This window comes from Lepus europaeus, chromosome 3 (assembly GCF_033115175.1).
Source record: "Lepus europaeus isolate LE1 chromosome 3, mLepTim1.pri, whole genome shotgun sequence".
Classification (NCBI taxonomy): domain Eukaryota; kingdom Metazoa; phylum Chordata; class Mammalia; order Lagomorpha; family Leporidae; genus Lepus; species Lepus europaeus.
The window spans coordinates 106,997,571-107,022,841 of record NC_084829.1 but is presented as its reverse complement, the minus strand read 5'-3'; the positions used below and the strand labels follow the sequence as shown (position 1 = coordinate 107,022,841).

The 25,271-nt window shown below is 40.3% G+C and overlaps 1 protein-coding gene across 3 annotated transcripts in view; it reads right to left on the bottom strand.

The window, feature by feature from the left end:
• CEP57L1 (centrosomal protein 57 like 1) overlaps positions 1–25,271 on the bottom strand; it is a 71,786-nt gene that overhangs the window by 34,579 nt on the left and 11,936 nt on the right. The window contains exon 1 of one of the 3 annotated variants that reach the window (XM_062186590.1): positions 1,975–2,186. The exons of the other annotated variants lie outside the window; for them this stretch is intronic. Coding sequence (XP_062042574.1) covers positions 1,975–2,013 — 39 coding nt within the window. The 5' untranslated portion in view covers positions 2,014–2,186. Of the gene's footprint in view, positions 1–1,974; positions 2,187–25,271 lie in introns of those variants that run through there. 3 annotated transcript variants of the gene reach the window in all.

Sequence of the window (25,271 nt, the reverse complement as noted above, 5' to 3'; positions counted from 1 at the left end):
CGAGACCCACTAACACAGCTTGGGCATCTTGAGGGTTCTTGGGCATGGTAAGGGAGCAAGATGAGACAGAGAGATAGACACAGAGGGAGAAAGAACATCACTAGAAGGAACATAGTCAAGAGCACGTATGAAAGAAATTTCTAGAGAAATTTTTGACAATAAAGAAAAGTACCTAACCCCCAATCTCTACTCTGGTATGCCTGACATGGGGCCTTGCTAGTGGGTAACTGAAGAGACCTCAGGAATTGTTGTGGAACATTTTCATTTTATGTGCCTGCAAGAGGGGACAAAAGCTTGCAAAATGTGGGTCTCATTTGTATCAAGGCTGGTAAAACCTAGGGAAACACAATTTATTGCTGGAACCATTCCTGACAGTTTGTGAACAACCAGGGAAATTACCCACAGTCTCCACGGGCTATAAAATTATGTGACCTTAATAGCTGCAACTTAGGAGAAACCGCATAAAGCAACTTCCCTCAGGATAGAAATACTGTGCTGTAAAGACTGTCACTCCTTCTGGAAGAAAATATATATTGCATAATTCCATGAGACTATTAGGGAGATGTTATTAGGAGGCAGTCAGAGATAGTATAACAGATTCTTAGAACAGGGGAATGTCTGTTTCCTAAAGTATGAAGTCTTCCATGTTTGGATTTTTTTTTTTTTTCTTAGAGAAACCAGAGAAAGCAATAACTCAGTTTCTTTTATCTGAGGTTTTTTCTTTGTGTATGCATCTTGCTCACCATAAGAGCAAATACAGTAAAGGTTGGGCTAACCAATAGATAGTTCTTTAAAAACTACTCTTAAACTGAGGATAACTTATGGTCAAGGAACTTCCACGGGATTCAACAAATGATTCACTAGGTGATCATTCAATAAATGATGTTATAAAAATTTGAGAAAAAAATCCAGTTAAGCCTTCATTTCAGTCCATACATCAATACAAACTTCAGATACATTAGGTTTAAAAAAATTTTTTTAAGTATTTTTACAAAAATCAGTGAAGACAGCAGACTCATAGAATGGCAAATGCCCAAAACAGCACTCCTGCCTCAGAATCAACCCTTGGGACATTCGGATCTGGCTAAAAGGTCCATGAGAGTCTCACAGGCATGGAAAGCCATGACACGGTGGCAAAAAACAATCTAAATGAAAGACCCTGGTGAACAAGACCCCAGCAGAAGGAACAGGCCATCAAGGAGAGAGGCACCTTTCTCTGAAGGGAGGAAGGAACCTCCACTGTGATACGGCCTTGACTAAACAAGTTCAGAGTCGGTGAATTCAAGGGGCTTCTGTAGCCTAGATAGCTCATAGCAAGAGTCTCGGGTGATTGCTGACGTCATAAATAAGAGTACCAATTGTTAAATCAACAACGGGAGTCACTGGGTACAGGCTCCCCACATAGGATCTCTGTCCTTAATGTGTTTTACTATGAAACTTAAAAACACTACTAGTCGAACAATACCCTATACCTTGTGCGGTTGTGTGAGTGCAGCCTGTTGAAATCCTTGCTTAGTATATACTAAGTTGATCTTCAGTATATGAAGGTAATTGAAAATGAAACTCGATGAAGGGCAGGATGGGAGAGGGAGTGGGAGAGGGAAGGGCCACGGGAGGGAGGGAGGTTGGGGGGGGAAGCCACAACAATACAAAAGTTGCACTTTGTAAATTCACATTTATTAAATAAAAAAAAAATAACTATATAACAAAAAAAAGAACTTAATACTTCACCCTTTTAGTATTTTTTATGTTCTACTTAAAACTATTGAACTCTGTAATTAATACACAATTATTCTTAGGTGTTTAATTAATGCCATAACTAGTATTCAAATAGTATTTTACACTTTGTGTTTCTGTGTGGGTGCATACTGTTGAAATCTTTCCTTAATATATGCTAAATTGATCTTCTGTATATAAAGATAATTGAAAATTAAAAAAAAAAATCAGTGAAGAGGGGACGGTGCTGTGCCATACCAGGTTAAAGCCCTGGCCTGAAGTGCTGGTATCCCACATGGGTGCCAGTTCTAGTCCCGGCTACTCCTCTTCTGATTCAGCTCTCTGTTATGGCCTGGGAAAGCAGTAGAAGATGGTCCAAGTCCTTGGCACCCACATGGGAGACCCAGAAGAAGCTCCTGGTTCCTGGCTTTGGATTGGTGCAGCTCTGGTTGTTGTAGCCATCAGGGGAATGAACTAGCAGATGGAAGACCTCTCTCTGTCTCTACCTCTCTCTGTAACTCTGTCTTTCAAATAAATAAAATAAAGCTTTAAAAAATAAATAAATAAAAATCAGTGAATATTTAATCTTACAATGGTTAAGATATTTTATGTTTAAAAGTAGAGGAAAAGATAGCAAAAGCTACATTAAAATTAATACTGAAACACAAAAAAAATTAAAAGGCAAAACCAAAAAAAAATTTACAATGTAGGATAAAGGGTTAAAATCATTAATATTGAAAGAGCTTTTATAAATAAAAATACTAACATCAAAATTAAAAAATGGTAAAAGACTATAAAGTATTAATTCACAGAAGGATGTAGTCAATGAACAATAAGTTCAAGAAGCAGTTATATCCGGATTCAAAAGTAAAGCCTATGGAGTTGAACCTCAGCTCAAATCCTAGCTCTCTCACTATCTTTTTGACTTTCTGAAAACTTTACTTCTCTGGGTTTCAACTTTTTTCTTTAATATAATTAAGACTGTAATATTCTATGAGGTCTCTGCAATTACATAAAATGAGAAGAGTTATTTAAACCACTTAACACAGTTTATCACTGCAAAGTATTCACTTTCTGTAAGCAAAACATGTACTTGGTAAAGGGTGGCCACACTTACTTAAAAGAAAAGGAAGTACTATTTTTTTTTTTTTTTTTTACAATTCAAAGGTATTTCAAAGGCAAAGAAAAAACAGTAACTATATTGGATATACAGGGAAAAGTTTGTGGAAAATGCATATTATCAAAAAATTCTGTATCTATTCCAGAATTTTTTGTACTAAAATATACTTATCTTTTAATTCCATTTTCTATGAACTTTCTGAAGTGCCCTTAAATACCTAGAACTGAAAGCAAAGTGTCAAAGAGAGATTTGTACACCCATGTTCATACAGCACTATCCACAACAGCCAAAAGGTGGAAGCAACCCAAATGTCCAATGACAAATGAATAAACTATACACACACACATTTTCTTCTCAACCAAATTTCCAAAGAGGTAGAAAATAGCTGGGGAGTGGCTGGCATTGTGATGCAGTGGATTAAGCTGCTGCTTCTGACACTGGTATTCCACACCAGAGTGCTGGTTCAAGTCCTGGCTGCTCCAATTCCAATTCAGTTTCCTGCTAATGCACCTAGGAAGGCAGTTGGTGATGGCTTTAGTAGTTGGATCCCTGCCACCCATGTGGGAGGCCCAGATGGAGTTTCTGGCTCCTTGGCTTCTGCCTGGCCCTGTCCTGGCTGTTCCAGCCATTTGGAGAATGAGCCAGCAGATGGAAGATTTCTCTGTTTCTCCCCCTGTAACTCTACTTTTCAAATAAATAAGTAAATCTTGACAGAAAGGAAGAAAGAAAGAATGAAAGAGAAGGAAAGAAAAAGAAAAAAGAAAAGAAAGGTACAGTATCAGTTATTTATATTAAAGCCCATCTGTGGAGAGCACTAACATAAGTTCATTAGTAAGGGTCTCATGTTTCTTTTCTTAATACAAACTCAAAGAAGGCAATTGTGCTTATTTTTTCTGTACATTCTCTATGCTCTGCAAGGGGGTACTGTATCCCTCAGGGTCCAATATGAAAAATATGTGTACATGAATCTGCAGAAAATAATTTGTTGGGTCAAACTTTTTTCCTACCTCCCTATGCTAATGTCTTTTAGGGTTGAACACAACAATTCAGGAAATACTATTCGTATCTTTAAAAAAAATCACATACATATGTAAGTTCATGTGTATTTCCGTATACAGGGTTTTAATTTAATATTCTTTTATTTAAGTAAATCATAATTCCTAGTATTTTAAAATATTACTGGTACTATTAGGAAAGTTCTAACTTCTTTAACATAAGTGATTTTTACAAGGGTTTCGATGTTCTTATAATGTGTGGTATATTTATCATAAATATAAAAGATGCCTTATTTCTGTTGAACTTGACCATTTCTAATCATTTTTAAAGATTTATTTTATTGGGGAGAGGCGGCAAGATGGCGGAATAGGCAGGAAGCACACTTAGTCCGGGGGGAGAGAAAGTTCAATATAAGTGGAGATACTGCAGGGTCAAGGAAGAGTAGCGGATGAAACAGCAGAGGAAACTCTTCCGGAACTAGTGATTCACAGTGGACCTGCGTGGAGAGCGTGGGAGCCCAAGTTCGGGACACCAGCGGCAGACTCAACGCACCAGCGCTGGAACGCGAGGTGAGCCGAACCTCCATAGCCCGAGACACCAGCGGGCAAGCGGAAAGAGGAGGCTAGAGGGAACGAGGCTTGAAACTCCGTGGGGAAAAGTTCACCAGGCTAACTAAAAGAGAGAGAAAAAAATAAAAAAAGTGACTGATACGGACACAAGTTTCTCTCTCTCCGCTCACCTCTCAAAGGCGAGCAAGACAGAGCAGGCGCCATTTTGGACATACGTCATAAGCAGGGCGACCTCAGGTCTGCACCAGCCCTGAGCCTAGCAGAAAAACCTGACTCTGGGGGGAGGGGTGAAATAACAGGAGATTAGCATCTAACTTGGCAACCCAGTGGGAGACTGCAGGAGAATTGGAGCCCACACTGAGGGCAAAAGAGATTCCCTGTGTGGCCCTCGGGAAAGAGCTTCCGATCTCTGGCTCCTGTGGGTATATCATTTGCCTGCTAACTACCTCCAATTACGTTCAGCTGTGCGGAATTACTTCCCTTTTAAATCAAAAAAAAGAAAGATTTACCACACCTAACCTGGGAGTGTCATCCTTGACACACCCTCAACCCTGAGGAACCAAACACAGCTCTCAGTCCACACTCATCTCAAGCCTCTAAGGCTCCACTGAAAGCAGACAGTCCACTTAATATAGAGCCATAGTGTAACAAGAAAAAACACCACAGTGAAGAAACCAAATATCTCCAACATGCCAAACAACAAACGCAAAAACCAAGCTAACAAGAACAAGGAAGAAACTATGACGCCCCCAAATAAAAAAGACACCCCAATTCAAGATTATGAAGATGATGAGATCCAAGAAATGCAAGAAGCGGATCTCAAAAAATTGATAAGAACATTAAGAAGTTCTCAAAAACAAATTCTTGAACTACAGAAATCCTTCATGGACAAGATAGAAAATCTCTCTCGTGAAAGTGAAATATTAAGGAGGAATCAAAATGAAATGAAACAACTACTGGAACAAGAAACTCTGATAGTGACTAGAAATCATAATGAAATGAAGAGTTCAATAGATCAAATGACAAACACATTAGAGAGCCTTAAAAACAGAATGGGCGAAGCAGAAGAGAGAATATCAGACTTAGAAGACAGAGAACAGGAAAGGAAACAGGCAAACCAAAGAAAAGAAGAAGAAATTAGAAATCTAAAAAATATTGTCGGGAATCTACAGGATACTATTAAAAAACCCAACATTCGGGTTCTAGGAGTTCCTGAAGGCATGGAGAAGGAGAAAGGATTAGAAGGCATTTTCAGTGAGATACTAGCAGAAAATTTCCCAGGTTTGGAGAAGGACAGAGGCATCTTAGTACAGGAAGCTTATAGAACCCCTAATAAACATGACCAAAAGAGATCCTCACCACGACATGTTGTAATCAAACTCACCACAGTGAAACATAAAGAAAAGATCCTAAAAGGTGCAAGAGAGAAACGTCAGATCACTCTTAGAGGATCTCCAATTAGACTCACAGCAGACTTCTCATCAGAAACCCTACAAGCTAGAAGGGAATGGCGAGACATAGCCCAGGTACTAAGAGAGAAAAACTGCCAGCCCAGAATACTATATCCTGCAAAGCTCTCATTTGTGAATGAAGGTGAAATTAAAACTTTTCATAGCAAACAGAAACTGAAAGAATTTGTTGCCACTCATCCTGCCCTGCAAAAGATGCTTAAAGATGTCTTACACACAGAAACACAGAAACATGGTCACCAATATGAAAGAAGGTAAAGGAAGGAAACCTCACAGCAAAAGATCACAGGAAGCTCAATTTCTCTTTGACATAGAATTAAACTCTGATGCTCTGTTAAAGCAATGTGTTAAAGTAATCTATTATGTTCTCTTGATCTCTGTTAAATTCTAATTGTTCAAAAACAGCTGAATTTTTATTAAGAGCTATGGGTTATTTAAATACGTGCTTTTTTCAAAAATTTGAATAATCACCTTGTAACAATGATCAAATTTGGTCTATGTTATGTCATGATTTTAAGAAATCTTATTTCAACCAGATATTTTGGATTTTGAGCCTTCTTGGCATTCTTGACAGGCATTCAAAAAATCAAAGTTTCAAACAATCTGGTCTCTAAAATTTCCAGTAAATCCTGGACTTTGGTTTTTCCAGTTTGGGCCCAACTGAAAAAATCGAAGGACCTATGTCTCTCATCTTATAGAGACACCAACTAATCAGTCTATTTGGAGTATATTAGAAGTACTGTCAAGATGTGATGTGGTACCAGACTTTAAGTTTCTATAATGGAAAATGCTATTAATACAAATGTTTGAGAATTAAAAAGTCTAATGATCTTGTGGTACTAGACATGATAGTTATCTTAATGAGAAAGCCCCAGAGGCTTAAAGGGTTAAATACTTGTAAAATCCTACAGGTGCTTTCAAAAATACTGTGAAGTAAGCAAGTGCCTCTTGTTGGTTGATGAGTTTATAATTTTAAACATGGCGACTTAAAGTCTTTTGTCATCCACAGTTATATATGATCTGCTGCTCATAAAACTAAAGCGTTGTTGGTTCTGTGTTTAGCTGTCCTCCTATAGGTTCCTATGGACTTTTTCCAGCCACTTTTATTGTATTCAGTACTTTGGGATGGCTCTATAAACAGATGAAGCCAATAATGTATTAACAGTACCAACTGAGAGAAAGTATGGTTAACTGAGGTTACTAAAAAGAAAAAGCAATTCAAATCAATTGGCAATCTACAAAAAGAGTTAAAGATTTTAAAAGCTATTATTAAAATTGCTATATTGGTCTATTATGCTATATTATATGTGTGTACATATTGTATGTCCACATGGGAAAATTTTATTAAGAGTTTTATTTTAAATGGCTTATAGATAAGATTGTCCATAAATTTAAGCTGCTAAAATCAATCAAAGATACATTTTAATTTGTGGGACCTGAATCTGTGTATCATATGTTTTAGACTTGTTGGTAGAAAGAAACTAAAAACATTTTAGATGGTTGTGCTTAAGTTTACTGGCTAAACAAACTACACCATGTTAGATATTTAAGAGGTGTTTTCAAATACATGATTCTTAAAATTTATAGAAGGCATTGGACCTTCTGGTAAATGTTTTCTTAAGTTGTTATCTAATGGTTGAAACGGTTTGCTAAGTATTCATGTGATATTGCTATTGTCAGCAAGCGATCTAGGACTTGCTCCCTCATTTCTCTATTCTAAGCCCAACTTGTTCTTTCATTTCTCTATTCTCTTCAAGGTAGGAAACTAATTCTATTATGAAGGAATCTGTAGGATGCACAATTTAATCTTTAGACCTTATAAAAGAGATGGCTAACATTTTTCTGCAATAGCATAGCCAAAATAAGAACTCAAATAATAATCTCATAGCTAGATTCACTTCGCCATCAGCGAAGTATACAGTAAGTAGAAAAAACCTCCCTTTCAGACCAAAGGGAAAGAAAGTTTTAAAGTGAGAATATAATTTTCCTCATGGGCATTGTCTACCTTAGAAAAACTACTACAGAACATGCCTGTGACTATAGACTTGTAGTTCAGGCCACCGAAGATTAGAGATGGGAAACGGGCACTCCCTTGACTTGCATCCTCTGGTCTGCTTTAACACAAACCAGGAGGAAAGGAAAGCTCGGCATCAGAAGCAATGGGTGGCAGGCCTATTAATGGCTGATCTGTACAGTGATCTGCCCTCAAGGAGACCCAACAGGCCAGTCCACTGCAGTGGCTTTCAATGTGGTAAGCCTGGGCTTCAGCAGAAGTCAGCTTGTGAAGAGCCCTGGCAGCTCTGCCAAGAGTTGGATCACTGGAAATGGACCTGCCCTGGAGTCGAAGGATGCCCAGGTCAGAGCCACAGATCTTATTGGCTCTAAGCTGAAAAGCCCTTCACTCAGCCCAACTTCCAAAGTGACCACTGCAGCTGAGGGGATGGTCAAGTAGGGTCAGCAACATTGCAGGCAGAACTGTACATTTCTTGTTAGAGATGCCACCTGCCTTTACCTGGCCAGCTCTCCTCCCAGGCCAGCCAAGTAATGAAAGTCAACAGAGTGCCTTCCCCTAGGAGGTTCACACCTCCCTTAGGATATACCCCATGTGAAGAGATAGATAGGTCTGGGCCTCTGAATTTACAAGGCCTAAAGCCCACCAGATTATTATCAAGCCCCTTCTATCAGGTTCTATTTGCCTCTCAATCAGAAAACTTAATTGTAGCTTAGACAGCACCTTTCTTAGCTCCTCTAATAATGACTCTGTCCTTTGTTCTAGACCCTGTCTAGTGCACTTGGGCCTCATTCCTTTGTAATCATAACCTCTACTCTACCACCAATGGCTCTACTCCCAACATGTGTGTACTGATGGTCCTCTTCCCCACTTAATGCTGTATAATTGTTCAAACCTGGTAAATGCCACTCTTAGGATCATTGGTTACTATCCTCACTCTGTCTTTTATGACCTTGTCTAAATATGATCAGAGTCGGAAAACTTGGAAGGCTTCCATAGCCTTGGCAACTCATGACGACAGCCTAAGATGGTTACTGGCGCCATAAACTAGAGTGTCAATTTGTTGGGTCAACAACAGGAGCCACTGTGCACTTGCTCCTCATGTGGGATCTCTGTCCTTAATGTGCTGTACATTTTGATTTAATGCTATAACTAGTACTCAAACAGTATGTTTCACTTTGTGTTTCTATGTGGGTGCAAACTGTTGAAATCTTTATACTAAATTGATCTTCTGTATATAAAGAGAATTGAAAATGAATCTTGATGCAAATGGAAGGGGAGAGGGAGCGGGAGGGGGGAGGGTTGCGGGTGGGAGGGAAGTTATGGGGGGGGGGGGAAGCCATTGTAATCCATAAGCTGTACACTGGAAATTTATATTCATTAAATAAAAGTTTAAAAAAAAAAGATTTATTTTATTTATATATCAGAATTACAGAGAGAGAGGGAGAGACAGAGAAGGTAGAGCGAACTAGAATCTGGGGGTTTCAGCAATGACTTCCTGGAGAAACTAGTTCTTAAACTAAGAAATGAGGGATGAGTGAGTAGAATTTCATAGGCAGAAGAAAATGAGGGAATGTGTGTGTGCAGACGAAACAGCATGGTAATAAACATGATAGCTCACATTTATTGAACACTTCTTATGTAAATTAACTTACTAAGGTCTTACCCCAACACTACGAGGCACAGTTATCCCCATTTCACAGATGAGCAAACTGTGGCACAGAATAACTGTTTTTTATCCAAAATCAGACACCAAGCTAAGCAGCAGAGTGAGGATGTTTGCACCTAATGCTCACACTCTAAGCCACCATACTATATGCTTTATCAATGGAAAATTATAAAAGCAAGAGGAAGCCAGTGTTTTGAGTGATCTACTCTAAGTGATTTACTACAGCTTGAAAACTTCACAGGGCCTGAGTATTGCAGAAGAGGAGGTAGAAACCAGATCCGAGGAGCCCTGAATGCCAGGCGCGAGCGTTCGGGTTTTATCCCATAGGCAGTAAGAGCCATCCAGCAGGAAGTGGCGTGATCACACTGCCCTTATGAAATCAGAATGCAGAAAAACAACCAGAGGCTAGAAGTCCAGGTAGGAGACTACTGCAGAACCCTATATGATCAAAACACTACACCAAAGCAACAGAAGGAGAAATGGAAAGGAGGGGATAGATTAGAAATAATTAAGATGTTGGATTCATAGAACTTACTGTCTGGAGTGAAGAAAAAAAGTGATAGGGAGAAATGAAATAAAGCTATAGCCATATGGGGCCGGCATTGTGGTGTAGTGGGAAAAGCCACTGCCTGCAGTACTGACATTACATATGGGCGCTGGTTCGAGTCCTGGCTGCTCCACTTCCAATCCAGTTCTCTTCTATGGTGTGGGAAAGCAGTAGAAGACGGCACAAGTCCTTGAGCCCCTGCATCAGCCTGGGAGACCTGGAGGAAGCTCCTGGCTCCTGGCTTTGAATCAGCACAACTTGAGTCATTGCAACCATCTGGGGAGTGAACCAGTGGATGGAAGACCTCTCTCTCTCTCTGCCTCTGTCTCTGCCTCTCTGTAACTCTGCTTTTCAAATAAACAAATAAATCCTTAAAAAAAGATAGGATAGAGGTGGTATAAAAGATTCACTTTAGACACGTTTGAGGTGCTTACAGGATAACAACAACATAAAAACAATATCTAGGGCCGGCGCCATGGCTCACTTGCTTAATCTCTGCCTGTGGCGCCGGCATCCCACATGGGCACTGGGTTCTAGTCCCAGTTGCTCCTCTTCCAGTCCAGCTCTCTGCTGTGGCCTGGGAGGGCAGTGGAGGATGGCCCAAGTGCTTGGGCACCTGCACCTGCATGGGAGACCAGGAGGGAGCACCTGGCTCCTGCCTTTGGATAGGCGGCCATTTGGGGGTGAACCAACGGAAGGAAGACCTCTCTCTCTCTCTCTCTCTGTCAAATAAATAAATAAATAAATAGTTTAAAAAAACAATATCTAATATTGAATTTGCTAATGTGTCAGGCACTGGTCAAAGAATTTTCCATGTACGGATGCAATGAATCATCGATGCAACCCCATATAGTATTGTTGTTAATTTATTTTCACAAGAGGGAACTGAGAAATAACTTGCCCATCACTCAGCTATTAAATGGCTGAGCTGGGAAGTGAACCAGATAGCCTGATTCACAGTATACTGTGAATATTAATAGAGTATACTGTGCCACAAGTAGAGCCATGGCAGCTGTACAGATGACTCTGGCATTCAATAAGCATGGTTGAGACTAAAGATAAGTACTCTGAAGTCATCTACATAGTACAGATGGCAACTGCAGCCAAGAGCGTTCACATAGATAGAGAGCATACAAAACACCTCTCAAGTGTGGTCTTTCAATCACTGAAGTAGGAATACCTGGGAGGTTTTTCTTAGAAGTGCCTCCCCAAGTACACGGAAACAGAATCTCTGGGGATAAGACCCAGAAATAAATAATTAACTTCTCAATCGATTCTTAGGAAAATTGAACTTTGAGTGTCACCAATAAGGAGTAAGCAAAGACGTGTGTGACAGTGATACTGAGCTTATTCGAGTGTGTCTGTGATAAGAGTAAACACGTTCTGAGGAGGGACAGGAAGCAAGAGTCTAAGGAAGAGTCTGGTGGGTCTTTGATCAAATCAAGCCACTGCCTAGTACAACAAGACACTTTATTCTTTTATGTGCAGCAAGGAAAAAATACCCCAAATAGGAGGTCTCCCATATAAAGCTGGAAACACAGAGGGGCTACAAATGCAATGTAGGGTAAACGGAAAATAAGTCCATCAGAAGAAATAGCAAGGTGACGTGGAAGTCCCCACGTGGGCGTCAGGTAGAGGGAATTTTATCTGAGAGATGGTACTTGCACACTTTGCAATCTGAATTCATACTGGCAGTGGGGCCCAGACCAATACAAAGCAAAAAATAAATAAAATAAAAGCCCAAAAATCTTTCAGGAAGATAATTTAATTTAAAACGGTCTCAGATTGTTAGTAGCACATATAACTGCCAGTAGTAAATGCAAATACTTTCCGAAGTCATTTGACTTCCATCCAAACCCCTAACAACTGCAAGATATTTCCCTATTCAGAAATTTTTTAAACAGTGAGAAAATATGTCTTAGAACCACTGAAATAAATGGAATGCATAAAGTTATTCTGAATGTCCAGAATCTTTGAAGGAGGAGCTATTTTTCAGTTCTCAAGAATACTCCATATGTTGATTTGCTTTTTTTTTTTTTTTTTTTTTTTTTGACAGGCAGAGTGGACAGTGAGAGAGAGACAGAGAGAAAGGTCTTCCTTTTGCCATTGGTTCACCCTCCAATGGCTGCCGCGGTAGTGCGCTGCAGCCGGCGTACCGCGCTGAGCCGATGGCAGGAGCCAGGTGCTTCTCCTGGTCTCCCATGGGGTGCAGGGCCCAAGCACTCGGGCCATCCTCCACTGCACTCCCTGGCCACAGCAGAGAGCTGGCCTGGAAGAGGGGCAACCGGGACAGGATCGGCGCCCTGACCGCGGTGCCGGCCTGATTTGCTTTTAAAAAGAATTATAAAACGGGCTACTAAAAAATTTAAATACTAGGCTGGCGCTGCGGCTCACTAGGCTAATCCTCCGCCTTGAGGCGCCGACACCCGGGGTTATAGTCCCGGTTGGGGCGCCGGATTCTGTCCCGGTTGCCCCTCTTCCAGGCTAGCTCTCTGCTGTGGCCAGGGAGTGCAGTGGAGGATGGCCCAAGTGCTTGGGCCCTGCACCCCAGGGGAGACCAGGAGAAGCCCCTGGCTCCTGTCATCGAATCAGCGCGGTGCGCTGGCTGCAGCGCGCCAGCGGATGCGGCCATTGGAGGGTGAACCAACAGCAAAAAGGAAGACCTTTCTCTCTGTCTGTCTCTCTCTCTCACTGTCCACTCTGCCTGTCAAAAAAAAAAAAAAATTTAAATCCTTTTTCTACCTATCACATGTAACCATTTTTATAATTCCTCTAAACCTAAAAAGCCTCCTCCATGTAAAAATGAAGAGCAAGATCAGTCTACTCATACTCATAGCTGCTTAGGAACTCTGGAGCTGTAAGAGCAGATTGCAAAATCTACCACAGGCCCTGGTAACCATCCACATGCAACAAGATGAAGAGCAAACTGTACTCCTGCCAAGACGATGATATACAGTCCTAGTCCGGCTCTTGGTAATACTTCCTTCACTCACAGGCCATAAATGCTGACTTAATAGTTTCATCATATCCTCACTATTGTTATTTTACTTATTGGAGAATGACAGAGAGAGAGAAGCAGAGATCTTCCACCCACTGGTTCACTCCCCAAATGTGCACAGCAGTCAAGGCCCAGCCCAGCTGAAGGCAGGAGCCAAGAACTCCACACGCATCTCCCACATGGGAGGCAAGGACTCCAGTATCTAAGTCATCATCAGCTGCTTCTCAGGTACTAATATTAGCAGGAAGCAGCAATGGAAGGGAGCAGCCAGGATCGAACCAGGTACTCCAATATGGGATGCGGATATCCCATGTGGCAGCTTAACCCACTGTACCACAGCATCCACTCCTATCCTGGTTCTTTTTAAGAAAAATTCATCTTTGGGGGCCGGCGCCGTGGCGTAGCGGGTAAAGCTGCTGCCTGCAGTGCTGACACCCCATATGGGTGCCGGTTCAAGACCCAGCTGCTCCGCTTTCAATCCAGTTCTCTGCTATGGCCTGGGAAAGCAGTAGAAGATGGCCCAAGCCCTTGGGCCCCTGCACCCGCGTGGGAGACCTGGAAGAAGCTCCTGGCTCCTGGCTCCGGATCAGCACAGCTCCAGCTGTTGAGGCCAATTGGAGAGTGAAGCAGAGGATGGAAGATCTCTCTCTCTCTCTCTACCTCTCTTCTTTTTGTGTACCTCTGACTTTCAAAGTAAATAAATAAATCTTTAAAAAAAAAAAAAAGAAAGAAAAATTCATCTTCAACAATGACACTATGGGAAAAAAAATCTTTTAGCATTTTTATAATTTTCCAGAAAAACATTATATTCCTAGTTCAAACATACATTTTCCATCTCTTTTCAGAGTAATATAAACATTGCACAAACTACACATCATAGTTGCTCTGGGATCTTAAAAGACAGCATATTTCATTGTATTGCAAGCATGATGGTAACTTTGGGATCTGCAAGGAGGAAAGGCCTATACTTCCGGGAATGGAGAGTCCCCTACCTGTACTTCCGGGGAAGAAAAGTCCTTGTCAAGGTCCCCACGGGTGCCTAAAGGTCAACCAATGAGGATCAGATCTGCCTCAACCTTTAACCCCCACGCCCTGTATCTATGAAAGGAGCCCTCCCAAGCTCTGACTTGCGACTTCCCTGGCCCCGCTCTGTTGGGACCGGGGAACCTCGCCCGGGAGCGGAATCCCAATAAAAGCTTGTGAATTAATTGATTCGTCTGCCTGGGAAGATTTGTTACACGCTGGACACCTTGCACACACCATCCAAATAAATCGCTAGAGGACTAAAATTGCTTTAGAGTAAAAGCAACCTCCAATTCATCACCGTTTGACTTACAAATAAACCAGCTATATAAACCACCACTGCTAGCTTCTCCTTGCTTTTAGTGGGTGACAGGCTGAGTCCTCCGCCCAGCACAGTTCTGCCAAAAGCAACCGATAGAAGAATCCTAATCTGACATCCATTCTTGCTGCTCCCTGCCAGAGCATTTCTTCACTCAAGAAAGCTGTGTCCTAGTCCAAGAACAAATGCATACATGTATCTACACACGTATGCATGTACGCATATGAGAAGAGGGGCTTTCTAAGACTAGAAAATAATGTTTCCCACATCCCTGGCTATAATTTATAAAGTACTTTCCCACAGGAAGAAGGGAATGGCTTTATAGTGCCATCGCTTTTTAAACTATATTACTATGTTATGTAACATTATTGTTTCTATGTAAATTTGAGGAAAATTCACTCTGAATGTCAACATCAACTTTCTCAGTAACTGCTGGGATGAAATCTGCTAGCACAACTTGATTTAGTTAAAAATATGAGGATACTTCAAAAAGTTTGTGGAAGATGGAATTAATGGGTAAGTTTATTTGGGTGCAAAAACACTTTGAAATCCATTCATACACAAGGGTCTTCAAAAAGTTAATGAAAAACGTGTTTAATGAAAAAACTATGAATGGATTTAAAATTTTTTTGCACCAAAACATTTATATTAGTTCCATTTTCTACAAACTTTTTCAAGTAATCTTGTATTTTAAAAACTGACCTATAGTCTCATTTACACAAATCCTTAACATTTTTTTCAGAAATATTTTTCAGTAAATCCTTAACATTTTTCATTTTTTTAAAATTTATTTATCCATAGGTAACAAAAATAGCACAGAAAGGCACAAAATAAAAAGTAAAAATTTTCCACTGTGGACTGTTGATTCCCAGCAACACTCACTGTTCTCCACTCTCTGAAGATAACTACCTCCAGCAGTTATTAAAAACAGGAAGAAAAACAATTATTTATATACTTAACTATTTTTCTTCTGGCAACTTTTCTATCACATACTCCAATCAGCAGGCAATGCAGGAGAAGATTGCTCAGATTCTAGAAGCATGGCAGTCTTCTTGATTAGAGTACCTCTGGCTCATTTCTCACCATCACACTCCTTTGAGCTGCTACTACTCTCTTGGATTCAGTGTTGCTGGGCTAAACCTTTTCTTAGGCACTTCTGTGGATCTGGAGGCAGGAATGAATCTGGATTCATTAAGGCATATGATGTAACGGAAAAGGTTCTGGATTGAATCAGAAGACCTGGGTTCTTTCCTATTTCTGACACTCAGTGTGTGATCTTAGTGAAGTCACTTCCTTTCTTTTAGTGTTAAAAAACACAAAGTTTTATATAAAGTAACAGTGATAATAAACCCTTTTATTTATTTATTTTTTCTGAGAGTTTCAGTTCCGTTAGAATTCAGCCTTTAAATATCAATCTTTGGCATAAACTCTTCCCTTCCTTCCTTATAATAATTCAACTTCCTTCTTCTATTCTCTTAATTTTTCTGAATTTTTAGGTTTCCATTCCCCATAGGAGGCAACATAATCCCTCTTGGAATTTAAATATATATTCTCGACGTTAAATTCTTTCTTCAGTTTTTATAACTTTCTATTTCTAGAAATGTTGCTTTTATGTGGACTTTTATTAAAGTACTTTAATGCTTCCATTCTCCCTAATGAGCCAGTGTGCTCTAACTTACATTATTTTATAACACAGAATACTTATAGCGAAATATGCAGTAAGACTCCTTGATGATGAATCCTGTATGACCTAAGACAGTTTTCTTAAACTTATTTCCTACCCATAAGATGGGAAAAATAAGACTATCCATCTATTCAGAGAATTATATGTAGTTAATCAACAGAAAGTACTAAAATAGAGCTGGGTAATTTACTTATTGAGCTCTCAATAAATGTTAGATATTATTGACATCCAAAAATCTTTATATGCTTTGGATATTCAAAATTTTGTCACTTGGCTGGCGTCACAGCTCACTTGGCTAATCCTCCGCCTGCGGCGCCGGCACCCTGGGTTCTAGTCCCGGTTGGGGTGCCAGATTCTGTCCTGGTTGCTCCTCTTCCAGTCCAGCTCTCTGCTGTGGCCCGGGAAGGCAGTGGAGGATGGCCCAAGTGCTTGGGCCCTGCACCCACATGGGAGACCAGGAGGAAGCACCTGGCTCGTGGCTTCAGATCGGCATGCTGGCAGTAGCGGCCATTAGGGGGGTGAACCAACGGAAGGAAGACCTTTCTCTCTGTCTCTCTCACTGTCTAACTCTGCCTGTCAAAAACAAAAAACAAAAAACAGAAAAAAACCCACAAAATTTTGTCACTAAAATCACTGATAATCACAATACCAAGAAATCACAGAATCTAAAAAATCTCATTTGAATTATGAAAAACTAAATTATATCCAGTATTTTTTAGTTTATATTGTACTATAATCCCAATGTCTCCAAAAATCGATTCATAAACTATATATATATATATAATGACTTCTACAGAGTAGAAAATTGATTCCCCATAATATCTATAATTTTACATTACTACTGCACAAAGCCAGTTTTTACACTTAATGCTTTTTCTAGGCCTAGCCATTCTTATTACCTTTTTTTTTTTAAATTTATTTTTCAGAGCTGGGAATTGAACCCAGGCACTCTGATATAGGGCATGGGCACCTTAACCACTAAGCTACAGGAATTATATTTTTGCAAAAATTAAAGAAAAGAAAGGAAGGAAGGAGGGGAATGAGGGAGGGAGAGAAGGGAAGGAATTATGGTTATCTTCTTAGAATTGTACCTATGAAATACATGAAATCTGTTCTCTTTATACTAACAAAAATTTAAACAAAAAATCCCACTAAGCTGAATGCCCATCTGGCCCAGTCCTTCTTAAGTGGCAATATCTTTTTGGGGTTTACTCTGATTTGTTTTTTATTTCTTCCTAATTATCTCTGAATTTTTACAGAGTTCACATATACTTGAGTGTCCTAAAGGCATCTTGACATTATATTCAAAACTTCCCCCTAAAGGCTTTCTTCCTCACTTAATGATACCACCCCCTACTCCCCAACCCTCAAGTCCTGAGAACCTACTATCTAAAACACCTCTTGAATCCTCCACCCTCTCTCATCTTCAACATCGCTGATTATGTGCCCTAGATAAGGCCTTCATCATTTATTGCCTGGACCACTGCAATGGCCTCGGAGGTGATTTGCTACTAATCTTGTCAACTAAAACCACCCTTTATTGTTCCTCTCGAGTGACGTTGCTGAAATTACAATCCAGACATGTTATTTCAATGTTTTAAATTCTTCAATGACTTCTCAGTGCCTCCAGAATAAAGACCAAGAACCTCATCAGGGCATACAGAGCTCTCTATGACCTGTTCTCCGTCTAGTTATTGCTCCTGTCTCTACTGTGTGAACATGTGTCTAGTTCTCTATTCCGTTAGTTTATCAGTTAATCGGTCCATGAAGCTTTTTAATCCTTTCCTGTCCCTGAGGTTGGGCTAATTAATTTTCCTCTGTGTATACCTATATGTTTAATATAAAATGGTCAGGACTTCCCCATTAAACTGCAAGCCTTGGAGACATGGATTAAGTTTCTGTCATCTTTGCACCCTTAGTACCTAACTCAAATCTTGATAAATAATTGTGAAACTGGACTGAATTAAAAACCACACAAAGAACCAAGATAAATTCTACTGAAAAGACACATCAATGTGAGGTAAAAGGAAGATGACTATGTCATTGAAATCAGAGAGAGTTCCACCTACCAACCATAATGTCTACATAATTCTGTGAGAAAGCAACGCAAACACGTAGGTTTGTCATAACATGGTTCTCTTTTGTATCGAGAGCTCCCAGCTCATAACTCCCGATTCTCATTCCTATCAGCAAGCTGCGGGATCTTCCTCACACTGACTTCTGACCCAGATGTCTGAGGGGAACAACTGTTCTGACGGGCTGCAGACATCCACTGATGGACAGAGATGCTGACAGGCTCATCTGTAAAGAGACACCATGGAGCCCTTACTTCTTGTCAAGCTAGACTTGTTGGCACAGCTGTTAAGGTCTTAACAGGAAGAGTAGCATATGTTGTTGAACACCACAGAGGGCGAAAGGACATAACCCTAGTCTTTCTGCCTAGCTGAAGAGAAAGCTTAATAAAGTTGATCAGACTATATTTTACATAAAATGTACCTAGAAAAATGTATATTATCCTCCTCTTAAATGTCCCAGTTCTTCATCACACTCCATTTGTACATTTTACTTAGCCGAAAGTGCTGAGTGCCTTCCAAGTGCTCCTAGCAGCTGAAACAGAAATGGCATAGACAGGCCCTATGCGAGCTAACCACGTGATCCTTACTGCTCTTTGAACTTCACTTGCATTTATACAGGCTGTCTGTGACTGCATCTGCATAATCTACTTCATGTCTTTTCAGCAAAACAATGATAAGAAATCTGTATAGCTTCCATTTTTATTCCATATCAATTCCAATACTGTTTGCTAAGTGTCTAATATGTGCCAAACCTTGTGCTCAGAATTGGAGGTGGAAAGATAAAGAGCAGGGGAGGGGAGGAGAGAAGTGGGGAGCAGAACCAATACCATGCCTAACTTAAGATTTTATGAACTCGCTCTAAACCAGTAAAAGCTTCGTGCTCCACAAATACTTTTTGTGGAGTTGACCCTCCAAAGCTGTTTTCATTATTGTAACTGGCCCAGTTTGCTAAACTAACCCAGACTAGCCCTGGCTAATATAGCCTTTGCCTCCTTAAATGTGACCACATTTTATCCTTCAATTAAACACTCCCTATCAGCTACAAATTATAGTCCATCAAAAAAGAAAGGCCATACAGTGGCAAAGATAAAAGGCCCAGCGAAAGAATTCACAATAAGTTCAATCATAAGTAATATTCTTATGTACATGAACACTGTCTACAACTTCTTATACTTACATTATATGTGACCTCATGATATTTACTACACTAGTAAAAACAATCTTGAAAAGACAGAGAGAGACAGAGACAGAGACAGAGAGACAGAGAGGTATCTTCCATCTGCTGGTTCACTACCCAAATGGCTGCAGGACCAAGATTGAGCCAGGCTGAGCCTGGAACTCCACCTGGGTGGCAGTTGCCCAAGCACTGGGGCCATCTTTGGCTGCTTTCCCACTCGCATTAGTAAAGAGCTGGATCAGAAGTGGAGCACCTGGAACTCAAACCGGTTCTCACATAGGATGCTGGCATCGCAGGCGGTTGCTTAACCCACTGTGCTACATGCTGGTCCTGATAAATGCTTTCTTGTATCATTCTTTTATTTATTTATTTTTTAAAGATTTATTTATCTATTTGAAACGCACAGTTGGGGGGCCAGGGCCGGCATCCCATATGGGCGCTGGGTTCTAGTCCCGGTTGCTCCTCTTCCAGTCCAGCTCTTTGTTGTGGCCCAGGAGGGCAGTGGAGGATGGCCCAAGTGCTTTGGCGCCTGCACCCTCGTGGGAGACCAGGAAGAAGCACCTGGCTCCTGGCTTTGGATTGGTGGATTGGGGGGTGAACCAACGGAAGGAAGACCTTTCTCTCTGTCTCTCTCTCTCACTGTCTAACTCTATCTGTCAAATTTAAAAAAAAAAGAAAAGAAAAGAAAGAAAGGCACAGTTACACAGAGAAGGAGAGGCAGAGAGAGAAAGGTCTTCCATCTGCAGTTTCACTCCTCAAATAGCTGCAACAGCTGGAGGTGCGCCAATCCAAAGCCAGGAGCCGGGAGCTTCTTCCGGGTCTCCCATGTGGTTGCAGGGGCCCAAGGACCTGGGCCATCTTCTACTGCTTTCCCAGGCCATAGCAGAGAGCTGGATTGGAAGTGGAGCAGCCGGGACTCAAACTGGCGCCCATAGGGGATGCTGGCACTGTAGGCACAGGCTTTACCTGCTAAGCCACAGTGTCAGCCCCTTCTATCATTCTTTTAAAGGACAGTTTCTTTAATGACAGTACATAAATGTTTATGTAAATTAACAATTTTCTTCACTTGGATACGCTCTAGAAATTATATGTTACATCAAGCACAGTTTTAATGCTTTTGATAGATATTATCAAATTGCCTCAGACTGTTTTAAATTAAGGCATTCCTAGAGCTTTTTTGATTTAAACAAAACTCCTAAAAGGTCACATTCTTAGCATGTCCTGAGATTACTTCTCCAATCAATATCAATCTATTCTATACAAAGCTTCTCTTGGTTAACTTCTTCTTCTTCTTCTTCTTCTTTTTTTTTTTTTTTTTTTGACAGGCAGAGTGAACAGTGAGAGAGACAGAGAGGAAGGTCTTCCTTTTTCCTTTGGTTCACCCCATAATGGCCGCTGTGGCCAGGAGCCAGGTGCTTCTCCTGGTCTCCCATGCGGGTGCAGAGCCCAAGGAGTTGGGCCATCCTCCACTGCACTCCTGGGCCAGAGCAGAGAGCTGGACAGGAAAAGGAGCGACCGGGACAGAATTCAGCACCCCGACCGGGCCTAGAACCCGGTGTGCCAGCGCCGCAGAGGATTAGCCTATTAAGCTGTAGCGCTGGCCTTGGTTAACTTCTTAGCAAAAGCTTTATGACAACCAGATCCTAGAAAAAAATTGAAAGTATACACACATTAATAGAATAACATATATAACAACTTGCCTATAAGACTATCAACAAAATCTCTAAAATGCTTAACAGGGGAGCAGGCATTGTGGGTACTGGGTTATACCACCCGGGATGCCTACATCGCATATCAGAATGGAGGTTTGAATACTGGCATCTCTACTTCTGATCCAGCTTCCTGCTAATGCACCCTGGGAGGCAATAGATGATAGCTCAAGTGTTTGGGCCCCTGCCACTCACATGCGAGACCTGGATGGAATATCAGGCTCCTGGCTTCAGCCTGGCTCAGCCATGGATGTTATGGGCATTTGGGGAGTGAACAGAAGATCTCTGTGTGTGTGTTCACATGTGCATCACACTCCTTTCAAGTAAATGAAAATTAATTACAAAATACAAAATAATAAATTAATAATAATAAAAACAATATAATAAAAATTAATTACTAATTACAAAATAATGAGAATATGGAATTCTAGGAATATATAAAATAAATTTACATTCCTTTGTTTTTGAGTAAAGCTCAAATACAGACAAAACTGTTGGACTCAATTCTACAAAACATATAGTCTTACATATTATACAAGTGTTCCTCATATCTGCAGCTAAAGACAAAATCTTTCAAATTTAGCCTTAAGAAACTTAAAAAGTGTAATTTTTTTTAACACATAAGGAGACTAAGGCAAAAAGATGAGTGACTTAGCTAAGGTCACACATCCAATAAATGGCAAAGCTAGAATTCAAACTTAAGGGGCCAGCACTGTGGCAAAGCGGGTGAAGCTACCATCTGCAGTGCCGGCATCCCATATGGAACCAGATTCGGTCCTGGGTGTTCCATGTCCAATCTAGCTATCTGATATGGCCTAGGAAAGCAATGGAAGATGGCCCAAGTCCTTGGGCCCCTGCACCCACATGGGAGACCTGGAAGAATCTCCTGGCTCCTGGTTTTGGATCAACCCAACTCCAGCCATTGCAGTCATTTGGGGGAGAGAACGAGTGGATGGAAGACTTCTCTCTCTTTCAGCCTCTTTGTAACTCTGCCTTGCAAATAAGTAAACAAATCTTAGGAAAAAAATAAAGAATTCAAACTTCGGCCTCCATACCCTAAATGAGGCGCTTTTGCGTTTCTGTGCTGCTTTTCATAAATTGTGGATAATCCAATTCTCCCTAGATTCGGCCTCTTTTTTTTTTTTTTTTTAAAACAAAAAGTAACATTAATTTCCTTAATGCTATTTATTCAGGCCAAAATTGAAAAACGTTTAAAATCCCTAAGTGGACACACTGACAGTGGGTGGGCCAACTAACAGAACCACTGATAGCAGATTGATGCCAGCTTAAGGTTAACATTTTTCCATTATGGAAATCAACACAGAGAAATACATTTGGCTAAGATTATTCAGTTTGTAAATTTTCCAAAGAAAACAAATATTATAACCACTAAAGTTGTTTTCCTGACAAATAGACCTACCATGGAGATCACAACCGAGAAAAACATAAAATGACACTCGGGAGGAAACTGTTGTAATCCTTAAAAAACAACAACACATAGTCACCAATAAATAAATATTTCCTTCCATTTCTCCTTCCTATCCACTAACCAACAGCCCCCCCCCCCCCAGCTTATTCTAACAATGAAAGAATAAAGATTAGCAACAGATGCTTTTGGAAGTTAGGTTGATTTATAACTTTGACAAAGCCATCAAACTGTCATTAAATTAGCATCATTTTAATGTATTTATCCCATATAGTTTTTTTGTTTTAGTTGCTTTAACAAATATAGCTTTCTTTAGCAATGTCTGACGACATGTGCTTTTCCCTACAGTTCCTAAACAGCAGGGACCATATCTTACTCATTATTCTCTCATCCAGACTTATTACATGGCAGGCAATCAGTAAGCATTTGGTGCGCTGAATCCAACCAATGCAGTAGAGATACATGAAACTAAGTGCATCTAATAGTTAACAAAAACTGCTGTGTCTGAGGCATATATTTTCCCACACTTAGCGTCTCTGAAATGAGGATTCATCTTTAAACTCTCTACTTGGTAGCATTCTTTCTTTGCAGTAATAAGATAATGCTAAAACTTAAAATTTTTGGCACTATAGATTTACAGTACATTGTTAGGTCTTCAGGGGTTGAACTGCATTTTATTCATTTTGTATTTCTAGTATGTGCTGCTGAGGGCTTAATATAGATGAGCTAAATTTTGAAATGCATTACAAAATTTCAATTTGAGAAGAGGAAAAGTTGGGGAGAGGTGAGACAATCCATGCTACAAAGACAATTAGATTATAAGTTGACTTAAATAAATAAAAAAACATACTTATGTTCTGATATTTATTTATTTGTTTATTTATTTTTTTTTGACAGAATGGATAGTGAGAGAGAGACAAAGGTCTTCCTTTTTGCCACTGGTTCACCCTCCAATAGCCGCCACGGCCAGCGTGCTGCGGCCGGCGCAATGCGCTGATTCGAAGCCAGGAGCCAGGTGCTTCTCCTGGTCTCCCATGCGGGTGCAGGGCCCAAGCACTTGGGCCATCCTCCACTGCACTCCCGGGCCACAGCAGAGAGTTGGCCTGGAAGAGGGGCAACCGGGACAGAATCCGGCGCCCCGACCAGGACTAGAACCTGGTGTGCCGGCGCCGCAGGCGGAGGACTGGCCTATTGAGCCGCGACGCCAGCTGATATTTATTTTCTTATTTTCATTATTGGAAAGGCAGTGAGACAGATCTTCCATCAGCTAGTTTACTTTCCAAATACCTGCTACAGTCAGAGGTGGGCCAGACTGAAGCCAGGAACTCAGAACTGAGTAGAGGTCTCCCACGTGGGTGGTAGGGACTCAAGGACTCTGCCTTCCAGCCACATTAGCAGGAAGCCACACTGGGATGCGGGTGTTCTAAGCTGCAACTTCACCGCTGAACCAAACACCTGCCCATCCTTTAATATTTTAAGATCTGCAACCCACTGAAGATTCAGACCATTAAGCAGTACTTACAAAAACATGTTCCATAAAATATTAGTTTTGCAGGATGTTAAATGGAGTTACTTCCTAATTTAATTTCCAGGTAAATAAGTTTGAGGAAACAGGTAAAACAAAATTAACCAGTTTCTTTATGTGTAGCCTGGTATCTTTAATATGTTACTAAACAGAATCTCCAAAGTGGAATGAAGCATGCATTTCCCAAACTTATTTGCAACAGAAATCTTTTTTTTTTTTTTTGAAACTTTTCTTGAGAGATTAGCATGCCAGAAAACAGACTTCAGGTGTTATCTGCAGACTCTTCAGTGAGGCTCTGCACAGGTAACTACATCATTGATAACAAGAAATAACAACTAGGGGCCAGTGCTGTGGTGCAGCGGGTAAAGCTGGTGCCGGCATCCCATATGGGCAGCAGTTAGAGTTCTGGCTGCTTCACTTCTGATCCAGCTCTCTGCTATGATCTGGGAAAGCAGTAGAAGATGGCCCAAGTGCTTGGGTGTCTACATCCATGTGGGAAACCCAGAAGAAGCTCCTGGCTCCTGGCTTCAGTTCAACCCAGCTCTGGCTGTTGCGGCCACTTGGAGAGTGAACCAGCAGATGGAAGACCTTTCTCTCTCTCTCTCTGTGTGTGTAACTTTGACCTTCAAATAAATAATTTGTTTTTTTAAATAACAACTGATAATAGTAAAAAACTAAGAATAAGTTGTCCAAGCATCTTTGTCACATACTATATGGAAATTCCTATTTCTAGTGCCAGAGAGTAAAGAAAGAGAAATAAAGAGATTGTCTTATAAAAACTAGCTAAGATTGTAGTGTCCATGTAGCTCAGCTCACTTGAGTTAGTAAATAATCATTCTAGTGTATTTGACCAAATGGCACATAAAAAGTATAAAAATGATGTACCTACAAAAATAGTTCACAGAATTATTATATAGCTAAGTCATACAGTAGATACTGTAACTTTCTCACATAATAAAATATATAGATTTTAAATAAAATATATATACTATAGAATATATTATTTTATATATATATATAAGATATATAAAATTTTTATATATAAAAATGATGTATACTATTATATATACATCATTTTGTATATATTTTACTATATATACTATAGTATATAGTATATATATATGTGTGTATATATATATATATAATAAAATATGTAAGTTAAACTCAAGGGTTTAGGAAAATTACATTAAAAAAATCACAACCTGAAGGCATCCTGTTGTGGTACAGCAGGTTAAGCC